General features: G+C 47.2%; 1 protein-coding gene across 5 annotated transcripts in view; it reads left to right on the top strand.

The window, feature by feature from the left end:
* The first annotated feature begins 11678 nt into the window (after positions 1-11678).
* The window catches only part of PTPRG (protein tyrosine phosphatase receptor type G), a 703069-nt gene continuing 697579 nt past the window's right edge, over positions 11679-17168 (top strand). For 2 of the 5 annotated variants that reach the window (XM_059161378.1, XM_059161379.1), the window contains exon 1: positions 11681-12516. In XM_059161378.1, coding sequence (XP_059017361.1) covers positions 12416-12516 — 101 coding nt within the window. In that variant the 5' untranslated portion in view covers positions 11681-12415. Of the gene's footprint in view, positions 12517-17168 lie in introns of all 5 variants that reach the window. The other 3 variants (XM_059161377.1, XM_059161376.1, XM_059161381.1) reach the window with 3 other exon arrangements.

The following is a 17168-nucleotide window of genomic DNA, read 5'->3' on the forward strand; positions in this document are numbered from 1 at the left end:
ATCTTCCCCAATGTCCATCACCCAGTCAGACCATCCCTCCCACCTCCACTACAGCAAATCCCAGTTTGTTTCCTGAGATTAAGAGTCTGTTATGGTTTGTCTCCCTCCCTGTCTCCTCTCTCTGGTTTCATCCTGTTTTGTTTTTTCCTCTTGTCCCCTATGATCTTCTGCTGCCTTGTTCCTCAAATTCCACATATCAGTGAGATCAGATGATAATCATCTTTCTCTGACTGACTTATTTCACTTAGCATAATACCTTCTAGAACCACCCGTGTCATTGCAAATGGCAAGATTTTGTTTTTTGATTGCTGCATAATATTCCATTGCATATACATACCCTATCTTTTTTATCCATTCATCTGTTGATGGACATCTAGGCTCTTTCCATAATTTGGCTATTGTGGACATTGCTGCTATAAACATTGGGGTGTGTGTGCCCCATTGGATCACTACATTTCTAATTTTGGGGTAAATACCCAGTAGTGCAATTGCTGGGTCATAGGGTAGCTCTATTTTCAACTTTTTGAAGAACTCCCATACTGTTTCCCAGAGTGGCTGCACCAGCTTGCATTCCCACCAAAAGTGTAGGAGGGTTCCCCTTTCTATCATCCTCACCAACATCTGACATTTCTTGACTTGTTAATTTTAGCCATTCTGACTGGTGTGAGGTGGTATCACATTGTGGTCTTAATTTGTATTTCCCTGATGCCGAGTGATGTGGAGCACTTTTTCATGTGTCTGTTGGCCATCTGGATGTCTTCTTTGCAGAAATGTCTTTTCATGTCTTCTGTCCATTTCTTGATTGTTAACATATACTGTATTATTTGATTATTTGTTCTTTGGTTGTTGAGTTTGATAAGTTCTGTCTAGATTTTTGATACTAGCCCTTTATCTGATAGGTCATTTGTGAATATTTTCTCCCATTCCCTCAGTTGTCTATTGGTTTTGTTGACTGTTTCCTTTGCTGTGCAGAAGGTTTTGATCTTGATGAAGTCCCAATAGTTCATTTTTGCCCTTGCTTCCCTTGTTTTTGGAGATGTTTCTAGGAAGAAGTTGCTGCGGCTGAGGTCAAAGAGGTTGCTGCCTGTGTTCTTCTCAAGGATTTTGATGGATTCCTGTCTCACATTGAGGTCTTTCATCCATTTTGAGTCTATTTTTGTGTGTGGTTTAAGGAAACAGTCCAGTTTTTTTCCTCTGCATGTGGCTGTCCAATTTTCCCAACACCATTTGCTGAAGAAACTGTCTTTTTTCCATTAGATATTCTTTCCTGCTTTGTCACAGATTAGTTGACCATAGAGTTGAGAGTGTATTTCTGGGCTCTCTATTCTGTTCCATTGATCTATGTGTCTGTTTCTGTGCCAGTAGCATACTGTCTTGATGATGACAGCTTTGTAATAGAGCTTGAAGTCTGGAATTGTGATGCCACCAATTTTGGTTTTCTTTTTCAACATTTCTCTGGCTATCTGGGGTATTTTCTGGTTCCATATAAATTTTGGGGTTATTTGTTCTATTTCTTTGAAAAAAAGTTGATGGTATTTTGTAGAGTCTAATTTTTTTAATTTCACCTCATTAACAGCCTTTTTTATTTCAACTTAGTGAGATTTTATTTCTCCAGAAAGGGATTCTCTAGTATCTTCTATGCTTTTTTCAAGCCCAGCTCGTATCTTTATAATCATCATTCTGAACTCTAGTTCCAACATCTTACTAATGTCCATGTTGATTAGGTCCTGGGCCATTGGTACTGCTCTTGTTTTTGTTTGTTTGTTTGTTTGTTTGTTTGTTTTGTTTGTTTGAAATGAGTTTTTCCATTCTATCATTTTGTCCAGAGAAGAATAGATGAATGAGAGAACAAAATGCTAAAAGGGTAACAATGACCCCAGAAAAACATACCCTAAACAAATCAGAAGAGACCCAAAACTAGCGGGTTGGGGAGGGGGTAGAATATGATCAGGCTGGTGAATTAAACAGAGCCCCACCCTAGATTTTGGATGTATTTTGTTCTGTTAGAAGAAACTGCCTCCCAAAATTTTAATGAAAGAAAAACTTACATATATATAAAAATAAGGGTAAATATAATGATGGGATGGACTATGACTATAAAAATGAAAATTGAAAAAATAATTATAAAAGGAATTGATAACAAGGTTGAAAAAGAAAAGAAGAAAAATTCAAAAGTAAGAAAAACAAATAGAAAAAGAAAAACTAAAGAAAACTTAAAACATTACTTTTTTCAGATTAAAAAATGGTGGGAAAAAAGCCATGAATTCTAGGCTGTGTATTCCCATAGCACTGGAGTACTGCAGTTCTCATTGATGGGTAAACTTGGTCTTGGCTGGATGTTCTTGCTTGTCTTCTAGGGGAGGGGCCTGTGGCAGTGATTCTCCAATGTCTTTGCCTGAGGTGGAATTGCGCTGCCCTTGCCAGGAGCCAGGCTAGGTAATCTGCTGGGGTTTGCTCTTGGGAGCTTTTTTCCCTGAACACTTTCAGGAGGAGGAGGATGAAGATGGCAACCTCCCATTCTCCTGCTCCAGAGGAGCTGAGAGCTCAGGTCCTCACTCCTGAGTGTGCCCTCAGAAAAAGGCAGTCAATCCCTCCTGTGTCTCTGGTCTCTGGCTGTGCTCTGCTCACCTGGCCTGTGACTGAGCATTTCTATCTCTGGTGCATGGCCCCGTTTGGAGTCTCCAAACCCCGCAGATTCCTGCATCACCCTTCGTGCTGCTCCTCCTAAAGGAGGAAGGGAGGGATCTCCCCAGATCTGCCGCTTATAGGGTCCTTGCTCAAAGAGCAGTGGCCCCCACTGTGCCTCGGATCACAGTTTAAGGTAACCTGAGCTGAGAGCCGCCCACCTCGGTCTGTCTCTGTAGTCAGTTTCCCCGCTCCAATACCTGGGAATTCTGCCACACTCAGACACCCCAAGTCTTTTTGTGTCCCTGCGGGTCCTGAGACCACAGTGTCCCTGCGAGTGTTCTACCCCCCTCTTCCTCCACCCCCCGACCCCCGCTCAGCCACTGTAGAGATGTCCCTCAGCAGAGCAGACTTCTAAGAATTCTGATTTTGTGCTCTGTTGCTCTACCTCTCCCTTGGGCGCTGGCTGACCCAGGCTCCCCCGCACCCCCAACAACCACTCTCTATCTTCCTTAATACCGCCTCAGATTCACTTCACATGTCCTACCTTCAAGGAAGTGGTCACTTTTCAGTTCACAGAGTTGCTAGTATTCTTTTCTTTGCTCTCCTCTTGAGGTCATATGTGTTCAGAATAGTTTGATAACTACCTAGCTGAATTCCTGGGACCAGACAAAATTTAGATCTCATACTCCTCTGCCATCTTGCTAACCCGCTTCTGTCTCTCTTTTTAAATAACCTATTTTTCCCTAGCGATGGACAACACTTTCCCATAATTCTTCATGAATATGTCTCTATTATTTTATTATTTATTCATTAATTAGGTATTATATTTTATTTATTCTATTTTTTAATTCAAGTACAGTTGATACTGATTATCTCTGTTTTAAAAGCTTATTTGTTTATTTTCTAGGACTCTCTACACCCACTGTGGGGCACGAACTCACCACCCCCCAGATCAAGAGTCACACGCTTTTTCAGTGGAGCCAGCCAGGTGCTCCTGTTATCTATGTTTTAAGAGAGTACTGAAAGCTAAATTTCTGGGGCCAAGAGATGTAAATATTTTTGAAGTTCATGATACATATTGACTAATATTTTTTCAGGACATTTATAGCAAATTGAATTTCACTGTCGGCCTATCAGTACCCACTTCACTGCATTTTTGCCAGCATTTAGTATTATCAAGGATTATTTTGCAGGTAAATTTTCTTTCCTTCTTTCTTTTCTTTCTTCCTTTCTTTCTTTCTCCTTTTCTTCCTTTCTCTTTCTTTCCCTTCTCCTTCTTTTTTTCCTTCCTTCCTTCCTTCATTTTTTGTTGTTCGCATTTTTAGGGGGTTAGGTTGCCGAAACATTGTAGATGTGGAAAAAACAGCCCCTTCAGAAAAATGGAAGATCCTCTTTCACTAACAAAATCATAAACAGAAAACTTAAATCCATTGGTTTCATATATTTCATATTTATTTGAAGTTCCCTTATTTTCTGCAATTGTGGAAAATACTTTGTCTGTGAAAACAATTTTGTTTATTTTTTTTTAAGGCCATTTGTTTATTTATTTATTTTTAATTTTTTATTTTTTATAAACATATATTTTTATCCCCAGGGGTACAGGTCTGTGAATCACCAGGTTTACACACTTCACAGCACTCACCAAAGCACATACCCTCCCCAATGTCCATAATCCCACCCCCTTCTCCCAACCCCCCTCCCCCCAGCAACCCTCAGTTTGTTTTGTGAGATTAAGAGTCACTTATGGTTTGTCTCCCTCCCAATCCCATCTTGTTTCATTGATTCTTCTCCTACCCACTTAAGCCCCCATGTTGCATCACCACTTCCTCATATTAGGGAGATCATATGATAGTTGTCTTTCTCTGCTTGACTTATTTCGTTAAGCATGATACGCTCTAGTTCCATCCATGTTGTCGCAAATGGCAAGATTTCATTTCTTTTGATGGCTGCATAGTATTCCATTGTGTATATATACCACATCTTCTTGATCCATTCATCTGTTGATGGACATCTAGGTTCTTTCCATAGTTTGGCTACACGTTCACTTTCAAAAGCATCATTTTATTTATTTATTTATTTAAAGATTTTATTTTATTTATTTGACACAGAGAGAGAGATCAGAAGTAGTCAGAGAGGCAGGCGGGGTGGGGTAGGGAGGGGAAGCAGGCTCCCTCCTGAGCAGAGAGTCCGACATGGGGCTTTTTCCCAGGACCCCAAGATCATGACCTGAGCCAAAGGCAGAGGCTTAATCCACTGAGCCACCCAGGTGCTCCCAAAAGCATCATTTTAAATAGAGTATAATATTCTACTAGATAGCTATATAATTATTTAATTGATCTCCTATAGTTGAAAATTCATGTTTTTTCTAATTTTTATCAGGAAATACTGTGATGAAGATTCTTGTTCATGAATTGTTATCACCATCTCTGATTACTCTGGGCCTACAATGTTTGTGAATCATGTTACTTTGGCTTTGAGTTTAGCATTTAGGTCCAGTAATTAGCCTTTAAGACTCACTTTCTGAGCCTAGGGTCCTCCAGTGACTGAACCCTGCCTTACTTTGCAGTCCTTGGTAGCCTCAGTTCAAATTATCCAACCTTTTGATGTCTTGGTTTTTACTTCTTTAAAATAGGAATTATAATAGTTCCCGCTTTAGAAGACTGTTATCACGGCTTAAATGAGATTATAGCTACTTTTTTGCTATCTATTCTTCTCCTATTCCTTATTCTTCTAATGTGTGAAAAATCAAAAGTAAGCCTTGCCTCTACCATCAGGTTTGTCAAGTCTATAACCCCAGTTTAGGCAGAGTATATATAGGGCCTAAGCAAGGGCAATCAAAATATATTTTGGGGAGTCAGTCTGAGCATTGGGAAACATCGCTCTTTGAAACCAGGTATCACCGGGAGCCAGACAAGAAAGTCAAAGGAAATGTGAATAGAGTCATCAGAGCTCTGGAGGGAATTTGGAGCCATCATTGGAGAACCTGGATACAGATTTACCCAAAGCCTTAAACTTCCCACCAGTGAAATAAAACAATAACTTCCTTTTTTTTGGTTCCAGTTGGTTTGTTTGGTGCTTCTCTTACTTGTTACCAAAACACCTTTATCAGTCATTTTTGCCAGTAGTATTTAATCCTACTTTTATTTTTATTATTTTATAAGATTTTATTTAATTGTGAGAAAGAAAGAGAGAAAGAATGAAGGGGCTTGGCAGAGGCTGAGGGAGAACAGACTCCCCACTGAGCAGAGAGCCTGATGTGGGGCTCAATCCCAGGACCCTGGGGATCATGACCTGAGCCGAAGGCAAACACTTAACCCACTGAGTCACCCAGGCACCACTTAATCCTACTTTTAAATAGTCTGTTAAAATTGTGTCACTACTTATTTATTCTCTTTGGTCTGCTAAATATAGGGCATTGTGTAATGACAAGTATCATTATTAGAGTTCTTTGAGATTTTTTTTTTTACATTTTTTCCAGAATAAACATATTTTGCCGTCTTTATTTCTTTTACCCTAAAATAAACATTGCCCCCAAAGTTGAGGTCAGAATGACTAGAAGAGGTTTTTTTTTTTTTTTTTTTTTTTTTTAAGATTTTATTTATTTATTTGACAGAGAGAAATCACAAGTAGTCGGAGAGGCAGGCAGATAGAGAGAGGGAAGCAGGCTCCCTGCTGAGCAGAGAGCCCGATGCGGGACTCGATCCCAGGACCCTGAGATCATGACCTGAGCCGAAGGCAGCGGCTTAACCCACTGAGCCACCCAGGCGCCCCAGAAGAGGTTTTCTGTTGTTATCGTTTTGCAAGGCTTCACTTGTGAAGTTGAACACATAGTCACAAGTATGGTTTGTCTACTCATGAAAACGATTGAAGGGGAAAAGGTTAATGGCCTCTGTGCAGTGTCCTAGAGCTGCTTTAACAAAGTACTATAAACTGGGGAGGTTAAAACGGCAGGTAATTATTGCTGCACGGTTCTGGATGCTAGAAGTCTAAAATCAAAGTATTGCCTGAGCCATGTTCCCCCTGAAACATGTAGGGAAAGTCTTCCTTGCTTTTTCCCAGCTTCTGGTGTTTGTCATCAATCCTTGGCATTTCTTGGCTTATAAATGTGTCACTTTAGTCACATGCCCATCTAGTTCCCATATGTTTGCACATTGTGTTCTCTCTGTACTTGTCTCTGTGTCCGCATTTCTGCTTTTTATAAAGACACCGGTTTATTGGATTAGGGCCAACTCTAATGACCTCATTTTCACTTACCTCTGTAGAGACCCTGTTTCCAAGTCCCGTCATACTCTGAGGTTCTACGAATTAGGTACTAAGGGTTAGGACTTCAACATTTCTTTTTGCAGGGCGGGGGGCAAGGGGGACAGAATTCCACCTATATACATCATCTAGTTTTAAGAGTAGATAGATTGTTTGCAAAGACCACCATTCCTCTAATCCTTGTTTTCATACCCCATTTGCAAGGAGAGTTTGGTGCTCCTACCCGTAAGAACCAGAGTCTGTTTCTCCCTCTCCCTGAACTGGGACTTTTAGATTTGCTTTGACCAATAAAATGCAATGGAAATGATGTGATGCCACTGATGAGGGTAGATATCAAGACATTTTATAGCCTCCACTTTCATTCCTACTAGCCTGAGACCATTTTGTGAATAAGTCTGAGAACTGGCTGCTGGAATTGTCAGTGGATGAGTACCGAGGTGCCCCAGCCAACAGCACTAATTGCCCGGCAAGTGACTGATGCCATCTTGGAGCAGGCAGGACCAGGCAGACCCAGTCGAGTTTCCTGCAGCTGGTGCTAGAGCTGCATGAAAGACCTCAGACATGACTAGAACAATATTGCCTGGCAGAGCACAGATTGTTGGCCTACAAAATCAAGAGTGGAAAAAAAAAAAAATAAGGTGGTTGTTTCAAGTTACTACGTTTTCCAGTGATTTGTTACAGTGATTTGTAAATGATTGATACAATCTGAGCTGAGTCTTTTATTTACTATTTCAATCACCTTGACTAAAAATATCACTTACTTCTAAGAGCTCCTTCTTCTTCTTCTTCTTTTTTTAAAAATGTGGGTATTTTACTGATCTTTTGCGATCAGTTTCGGGTTTCAAGTTTTTAGTTTCATTTTAATAAAAATCCAACTCAAAGAGGCACAAGGAATAAAAGGAATTTACCAGCCCAAGTAACTGAAAAGTTTGGGGCTTTGGTCAGGCTTCCAGTAGGACTTAATTCAAGGACTCAAGTGGTTAAATCAGAGGTCTGTTGGACTCCCTCTCTCTACTCTGCTTTCCTCCGGGTATCAGGTTCATTCTCAAACAGACTTTTCCCAAGTAGAGCCCTGCTTTCTTGTTGAGGCTTAAGGTCATCCAACTTGGCAAACCCAGGAGGAAGTCTGACATTCACTGGACCAAGCGGAAACATGTGGCTGTTACTAACCCAATCAGGCCAGGAGGCTGAGATGCTCCAAACGGTCAAGGCTGGGACATGTGTTAATGCTGAACCAGTGAGGTAGAAAGGCACAGGGTATCACTGGAGGAAGAAGGACCAAGACCATCCATAGAGATTAGTACAAAGGAAAACTGGAAGAAAAGACATGGAAGTTGAGCAGGCAGAAAGTAATATATTCACTGTCTCTTGCATCAGCTTCTTGAGCAGAGAACAGTAATAGCTTACATTTATTAAATGCTTATTAGGTGTTCTACACTGCTCCAAGTACTTCACTTTTTTTTTTTAAACTCCTTTTAATTTCCTCAGTTTAGAAGTAGGTGCAGTTATTACTCTCTCTTTATGAATGAAGAAACTGAGGCACGAAGTGGTTAAGTTGCCTGTGGTCAAAAAGATGTTAATCCCATCAGACTAGACTGGCTTGAGACGGATCACCTGTAACTATCAGTCTATTCTCAAAATAGACCACCGGCACTATGGTAGGCAGAACCCTAAGATGGTCCCCAAGATTCCTACCTCCTGGTGTATAATCCCCACTTCTGAGAGTAGGTTAGACCACATGGGTGATGGGATAGTTACTCCCTTCATTAGGTTATATTTTATGCCCAAAGTGTTGGGTGGTCACTCCCAAAACTCCCACACAGCTCCCTCTAGGGAGATTCTCTGTTGGCAGAAGTGTGCAGCCATTTTGTGAGAGGGCTGCGTGGCCTGGACCTGAAGACCAGCTCTAGCTGAGATCTACCTCTGGACAACAACCAGAAAGACAATAAGGATCTCTGTCCTCCAAATACAAAGAACTGAGTTCTGTCAATAATCTGAAAGAGCTGTGAGAAGGACCCTGAGCTGCAGATGAAAATGACTTGACAGACACCTCGATTTCAATCTAGGAAGACCCTCAGCAGAAGACATGGTTACACCACACCCGGGCTTGGGACCTACAGAGCTGTGAGATAATAATCGTGTACTGTTTGAAGCTGCCACGTTTGGGGGGTAATTTATTACCCATACTGGCCCCTCTCTCTCTCTTTGCAGCCTTATCTTCTCATCAGGGTATCTCTTCCCTCCTTTGGCACTCCAGGATCCCTCACACCAACTCTCTTGGGGTGCTCACTATATTGTGCATCTCCTGCCATGTCTCCTGGCAGGGTGGTGGGTTGTAATCTTCCCGTGGGTGCATTGTCAGGTTCACTGCCTGGTCGTTCTGTGCTGCCAACTCTTGATACAGTGCCTGGTATGTATGAGCTGTTCTGTAATTGATCGTAGAATGAATGAAAATGTATCCAGTTTGGTATTCATTTAAACTTCCTTTTATTAAGAGGCCTGGTAAGGCCTGGGTTGTGGGAGGTGCCTTCAAAAGCAGTTTGCAAAACTCCACCCTAGGGCCCCAGGACAGTCACCAGCCTAGATCTAATTCAATATTAATATTTAGCATGGGGCATCCTATTAAGGGTAGTGGTAATTTACTCTCCAAACCCAGGTGAACCTTCCCCCACTCCTAAGCCACTTCTCGCTCTCACATTTCAGTGTCTCCTCATTTTCTTGCCGCAAAGCTGTGGAGGCAGACAGGTCTCAGAATCCCAGCTCTACTACTCACAAGCTGGGGATCCATTATTTTACTCCTCAGAGCCTGTTTCTTTGTCGATAAAAGAAGAAAAATAATCCCGACCGCTGGCAGAACTCTTGTAAGGATTCTGTGAGAGACTGTATCCTCCACTACGGAAGGTAAGCTTCACAAAGGTCACAGGCCTTGCCTTTTTTCTTCATGGGTGTGTTCCTACTATGCCCTGCACAGTTCAGCGCTCAATGAATTTGCTGAATGAACACTTTGTGGAAAGAATTCAGCACAGTGCCGGGTCAGTAGCAGGCGTTCCACAAATGGCAGTTTTTATTATGTACATTTTGCAAAGGAGGAAACTCACCTGGGGAGGTGTGCCCAGGTGTGTTCTGTTCTGATTCAAATTACACGGATTTTATCATTCACTCTTCAGGATGGTAGCCAGAGCCGCAGGGGTCATTTTAACCTCTATCAGAGCGCCCACTGACAAAGGGATATCCCTTAAATACAACACTCCCAAGAAAACTGACCCTCAAACATTTATGGGGGAGTCAGGATTCCAACAAAACCAGGAAGGACCAAATTCCAAAGCAAACAAACTCATTACCCACACTGAGGGTGGGTGTTCACCCCTGTTCAGCTAAAGATAGAGCGCGGGCCCTCCCCAGGAACTTCCTGGCTTTTATTAGTTTGTAATCCCAAACTTAACTTTTCAAAGGCTTTTCTTTTGGAAGTGTGGGTGTGAAACTGCTTCCCTAATCACATCTTGCAGGAGGATCTCGGAACATCTGTACGTTATTTGAAAACCTAGCATCCGGTTGGGATGTTTGGGTGGGTGCAGGACCCTGCGTGGTGGGATGAAACAGCAGGGGCACGTTAAAAACATTTGTCAAAATGGCTTTTCAACAGAGGCAGAAAAATTAGGCAAAAATTACAAATGGCAAATTACCTTGGCTCAATTACATGTTTAATCAAAAGCCCGCCTCCCCGACTTTTAGCACCCGCGTAAGAAGAGAAAATAGGGCGCTTAGAAGTCTAAACGATAAAGATCTTCTCACCGAGAGCCAAGGGACAAAACTCATTACAGATAAGCCCAGTCCTCCCATTTCCCCCGGACGCCTCTCCCGGATTGCTAAAGAGGCAGCCGCTCCCCGGGTAACTGCCAGGAAATCGGTCCTGCCCCGCGGCGCTGCTTTCACCCAGCCAAGGGTGAGAGGCACACTTCCTGCGCTCTCCCCACCACCCAGCCGGAGCGCGGGAACCTTCCCTCCTCCCTCAGAGCAGCGAATTGGGAAAACTCCGCCACCGATCCGTCTTAGCGAGGGGGAAAAAGGGTGTGGGGATCGGAAGGGCTGGATTTTGCAAGCCTAGGATCGATATCCCTCCCCACACGCCCGGTCCCCAGCCGACTCGGCCAATGGAAGCCTCAAAGAAAAATAAATAAATAAAATCCCAACGCAGCCCGAGTGCACAGGCCTCTCGGCTTTGTTTCCTGGCGGGGGAATGTGCCGGATTGGGGGCGCGAGCGGGGACTGAGCAGGGCGCGCCCCGCTGCGGCTCTGCTGGAGCGCTGGAAACGAACAGGAAACCCCCTCATCCAAAAAAGGAAAGGAGCCGGCCGTTCCCCTCCTCTCCTTAGACCCGAAGCAAGCCCCCCTCCCCACACGCCCGGGATCTGCGAGCAACGCGGACGGAGGGGAGACCTCTTGTCAAGCCCGCGCAAAGCTCGGCGTCTTTAAGAGCTCGAAGAACTGGAATCTGGCAAACACTCGCCAGCTCAAAAAGGCAACCACCTTCCTTCCTCTCCCCGAGACCCGGCCGGAGCTGTCTCCATTCCCCAAACTGCCTCAGCCGAGCCCGCAGTGTCGCGGGCCGTGCGCGGGGAGAACCTGGCTTTGAAACCCCTCCGAGGCGAGAGGCGAGCACGGCTGCTTTAAGAGCGCGGTGGGCGCGCTCTCGTGGCCCGCAGCCCCGGCTGCGCGCCCCCGTGCTCGCCGCGCGCCCCTGCTCGCGCGCCGCCGCGCCCGCCGCCGCGCGCCCCCTGCTCGCTCGCTCGCCGGCTTTAAAGTCTCTGCCAGGATCCATGCTCACATGTTACTTCCTGTATGGAGGCATGGCCAGTTTCCAGCCCCGCGCTCCTCGTTCCTCCCCAGCCTGCGCTGGAGCCACAACTTTCAGGAGCATGGACTGAAGGCGCCCTCGCCCCAGCGCCACTGTGAGATCCTTTGTGTTTTCTTGCGTTTCCTCCGGCCGTTTCTATTTTGGGGGGCTTTTCGCTCCTCCCGCCTCTCCCCTCCCCTTCCCCGCTCGCAAACATGCCTCCTTCCTTCCCCGGGCCCTGGAAGGAGCTGCCTGCCTGAAGCCCGGAGACGCCGCGCCGCGCTCAGCCCCGCCGCCGCCCGCCGGCTCTCGGGCTGCGCTGCGCCGCCGACCCAAGTTGGGGATCTTCGGCTGCTCGCCGCTGCCGCCTGCGGTCCCTGCCTGCCCCGGGCCCCGGGCATCGTCGCCGCCTGCCGATTACTCGCCCTGCTCGCTCGGCTTGCTCTTTTTTTGAACGGAAAGCAGCCCATCTCCACCGAGGATCGTCCCCAGCGTGGCTCCGCGTTCCCGGTCACTTTTTTGAGATTTTTCCGGGGGGCGCTCGGCGGCTTCCCGAATTCCAGGGGGACTCGGGCCGCGGAGCGCGGGGGGCCCGTAGAGCGGGCGAACAGGGGAAGAGCCAGGGCTTAGCGGAGGCTCACACGGAGACAAGAACTTATTCAACAAGTTTACCCCCCTGCCTTCCTCTTTTCGATGTGCGTTTTCGGACATGCGGAGGTTACTGGAACCGTGTTGGTGGATTTTGTTCCTGAAAATCACCAGTTCCGTGCTCCATTATGTCGTGTGCTTCCCCGGTGAGTGCCGGCCGCTGAAGGGACCCGGCCCTGGCCGGCGCGCGCGGGGGATGCGGAGTTGTCGCCGCGGCACGGAGCTCGGGCGCCCGTCCCGGGGACCCCAGAGAGGGTGAAGGGGGGCCGGGCACACGGGGAGGAGAGAGGGATCCGCTCCGCTGGTTCTGGCAGCGTTTAGGGAGGCTGATGGTTGGTGATGGTGGAAGGAGCTGGCGGGGAAAAGGGGACGGGGGCCGTAAGGGGTCTGCTCTCGCTCAGGTTTGGGGGGGTCTGGGGGAGCCCGAGTAAGAAGAAAAGCTCGCTTTGCAGATCCGTCACTGTTGGAGAGAGCTAGACCTCTGGGGCCGTTGAGGGGACTGGGGCCAGGGGAGAATGCCTCTGTGGGTTTGGGGGGCCCAGGGTGCGCCCCACACCCCCGAGAAGATTTAAGGAGCTCCGAAGGAGAGGGACTTGCTTTGCTGCTTCCCGACCCTTTGGAGGGTGTTAGGAGGATGGAAGCTGGAGGCTAACCGTGGAGGACTGGGAATGTTGAGAGCAGCCTGCGTTCTTGTGTCCGGGGCGAGGGGCGACCCCAGCTCGGGGCTGGGACGTGGGCTGCCCTTCAGTGCTGGAGCGAGCCAGCCTTCACCCGCGCCGGGGCCCGGGAGCGGTGGGAGGGCTGGGAACAGGCGGTTTAGGGAGATCGTGGCTTCCCCAGCCCCGGCCCGCGGCCCCTTTACCCTGCAACTCTGCTCCGCGGGGTTGCTCCTGTAGGGGCGCGGGGGGGTGGTGGGGGTGGTCGGCTGTTGGGTTGCTGTTCGCGCCGGGGCGAAATTTTTCCTGTCTCGCGCGCCCTGCCTACCTTCATCTTTGCCTCTTTGCAGGCTGTTCGCCGCTGGCCGACCTAGACCCGCTCCTTTCTGGCCGGGTTAAGACGGGAACTGTATTGGCCATTGGTGACGATAATAAATCACCGCACGTAGCGGTGTGCGGCTCTGCGACCCTCCACTTCCAGCCCTCCACTGGCCGACCCTCTTTCCTCTCCCCTCCCGCAGGGCAGAGGCCAGCCGCCTCCCTCGCCTCTCATGCAGGCGTCCCCCCCAGCCCCCCCGCTACAGCTGCACCCCGGAGCTCCTTTGAGTCTGTCCGGCCCCATCCTCGGGGGGTGGAGGCCACGTCCTCTGCCTTAGCCGGGGAACGGGTGGGAAGAAGGGGGGCGATTCGCTTTTTAATTTTTTAAAATCTCGTTTTCCTAAGGATAGAGACCCCCCCACCCCCGTTTTCTCTGCCCTTTCATCCATTAGCTCTTGGTTACCTAGAGGTGGGTGCTATCTGAAGGAAGGGAAAAAGAAACGTGCCCCGATGTTTCTGATCTCTCTGGTCACAGCCGCTTGTCCCCGAGCGGCCTGAGCGCAAGGTTTTGGTGCAGCGGGTCCTCCAGCTACATCGTGCGCCCTGCAACAGGGCGCGGGCACTCTCGCTGCCCTGGGGGACTTGCTTGGGGAGTGGCAGCGAGTGTCCCTTTTGCAGGCACAGGGGTGGCCTCGAGGAGCAGAGAGGCAAAGCACAGTCTTTTCTACGGCACCCCCTTTCCTCTCTGCGCATCCTCCTGCCCCCGGAACCGCAGGGAGCTCCTGCCACTGCCCAGAAACCCAGCTCGGATGGCTAGCGAGGACGTGTGTCCACCCTAACCCCGAGGCCTGCGGTTTGCCTACTAGGGTCCTGCCTCCACGGGGCTGGGCGCGGTGTGGACATTTCCCCTTAAGAAATGCCCTCTCTCCCTTAAAAGACTGTTGCTCAGTATTTGTATTCTCCATCTGCTCCTTCTGGACTTTCTTTGCCGTGAGCTTGCCGGCTGAGTGGGCTCAGGTGCACAGTGGGGTCGAGCTTTGTAAGGGTCATGCTTTTTAATGGGGGCAGTGGGAGTCAGCAGGAGAGCAGCCTTGCGAAATAAGAGGAATTTCTAATTTCACGTCTGGCGTTCTCCTTAGCTCGGGTATGCAGCCAGTGGGTTGGCCGTGGTTTTCTTTTTCCTGATGTCTCAGGAAGCTTGAAATCCAAAATGGGACCTCCAGTGATGCCGCCTTCGTGGGTCTTGGACAGTTTTCATCTTCCACATTTTCTTTTCGTGCCCACGCTGCGAGGTAAATAGCACATTCCCTCGCCTTGGAGCCTGAGGGTGTCGAAAAGGGAAGGGGCAATGGTGTGAGGCGCGGGGAAGAGGGGCTGTGGTTTGGAAAAGTGCCTCTGGAGAGAGTGCAGCAAGCAGCCTTTGGAACCAGGCAAAGTTAAAATGTCAGAGCCGTGGGAGAGGGCGGCTTTCCGTTTTTTGAGGGTGCCGCGACGCCGCTGGACCTCAGGGGGCGCCCCTGAGCCACCGGTGGGGCTCTTACCACCTCCACTGGTCCGGCTCTGCCTTCTGGGTGCGGTGGGGCCGCGGTGGGAGCGGGGGTGGGGCGCACGCGGCCAGGTTCCGAGGCTCCGGGGCTGCGGGTGCGCCCTGGAGCGAGGAGGCGGCCTCCGCTGGGCGCTGCTGCTCCTGGCGGGTTCGGAACCCGGTGGGGGCCCGCGTTCGCTTTGGGGACCCCCCCCCCCCTTGCTCTCCGTAACCTTGGGAGCTTTTATCTGGTTGCCACAACGGACAAAGATGCCTGTGGTGTTGGATTAGGGTCCTCCTTGTGAGGCCTTATCCCAAATCCCTTGTTATTTTGTTTCCTCTCAGAATGACTAACTTTCCAGTTAGATTTGTTCTCCGCTCGTATTCAGGATACAGGGTAGCTGTAATTTGGAAGGGTTTTGGAAACAGCCCTGCCATGGATCTTTCCCCAGCTGGTCAGAAACAGTGGCTGTTAGTCTCCCAACAACAGTACAGTATATGGCAGGTGTGGGACCAGCATCTCCGTTAGTGTTTAAAGTGGTATTTCCACTTTTCAGAGCAGAAGTGCTATCAAATATATTTTAGTGCATAGTACATTCTTTTTCTACATCTTTTTAAAAAATACTGCTATAGAAAGATTTATGAAAATAGGAAAATATAATGGATCCCTACCCAGTTACCCCAATTAGGAACTCAGTCTTTTCTGTACCCACCAACCTCCCTAACACCTCATTATTTTAAAGCAAATCTTATGCATACTTCATTTAAGCATTTGGCATATATATGTATCTAATCATAGAGAGTCTAAGTGCCTTCACCAGGATACAAAATATGCTACTTGAGAGGGTTAACATTTTATGATTTTACATTTGTAAGCTATTCAGCAGAAACAGAAAAAAAATTTTTTTTATTGATTTCTTCTCTCTCTCCGCCCTCAGAGTGAAACCGTTCTCTTTGATTCTGATATGTTTGTACCATAATTACATTACATCTAGGAGGCTGACGTTGGAAACACTTCAGATGGATAAGCTCTGCTCTGTACTTTGGATGTGTCAGAATCGGAGGATCCGTGATTGATGTCTGGTGAATCTCTCTCTCCACTGTCTCTTGGCGCATTTGCATGTACATGCTTATTCCTGATGGACATCCTTTATGGCCTTCTTAGAAAAATGTGGAAGTAATGTTTGAAAGTCAGCAGCAGTCTTAGTCTTTAGGGATGTAGTGAGAAATCATGCATGGCCCCCGACTCCCTAATCCCGACTTGAGATGTCCTGTTCCAACATGAAGAATCTTTGTTTGTCGGGTCTTGAAACTCAGGCCCTCTGACACAGTTGTGGAATAAATATAGTCTTTCATGTTTCTGTGTAAACAGCGTCCCTCTTACAGAGTTGATGGAGTTAGAACTGCAGTACCAAATGGGCATATAGAGCTCTTTAGAAATGAGAAGTTGCTGTTGCTGGAGGGAGAAAGGTTAAGGAAATGTTGGCTGAAAGGAGAAAAAGAAGTCTCCAAAAGTGAGGCTTCTCCCCGTAAGTAAGGATTTGTTTTCACCAAGTAAAAGATTATATCGTTTTCGTGAGGCAGTGCAGGGATAGCGAAACCAAACCAAACCCCTTTTACGTTCATTTTTGTGTTCTGAAAAACTCCCAAGTTAGTGTAGTATAATCAGTAAAATACTGATGCACCAGTTGGAACGGACTTTCTTGCCATTCCTGTAAGATCATTATAAATGCCCCATAGCCGTTGTTACTGAGGACCCCCCTCCTACCACCGTACTCCCTTCCTTGTTTTTCTGGAAACTTCTTAACCAAAAGGACAGTCTGGACACTTAACATTAGCTTAACTTAGGTCAAGACAGCAAGTGTTGCTAATGCTTTGTTGCTTTACCTCTTTTCTTTTATGGTAAAAATAAATAAATAAATAAATATATATATATATATATATATATATTTTTTTTTTTCCTTTTTTAAAGATTTTATTTATTTGACAGACGGAGATTACAAGCAGAGAGGCAGGCCGGGGGATTGGGGGAGAGGGGTAAGCAGGCTCCCTGCTGAGCAGAGAGCCAGGATTCGGGACTCCATCCCAGGACTCCGGGATCATGACCTGAGCTGAAGGCAGAGGCTTTAACCCACTGAGCCACCCAGGCGCCCCTATATTTTTTTAATCTGAAATTCCATTCAACATTTTACTTGCATAGGACTCAGGACTATGCAGTGGTATTTCTAAGCAAGTAAAGATTTTAAGATGGGTGTGCATTCTGAATTGCAAGATTAAGAAAAATGATGATTGACATTTT

This window comes from Mustela lutreola, chromosome 2 (assembly GCF_030435805.1).
Source record: "Mustela lutreola isolate mMusLut2 chromosome 2, mMusLut2.pri, whole genome shotgun sequence".
Classification (NCBI taxonomy): domain Eukaryota; kingdom Metazoa; phylum Chordata; class Mammalia; order Carnivora; family Mustelidae; genus Mustela; species Mustela lutreola.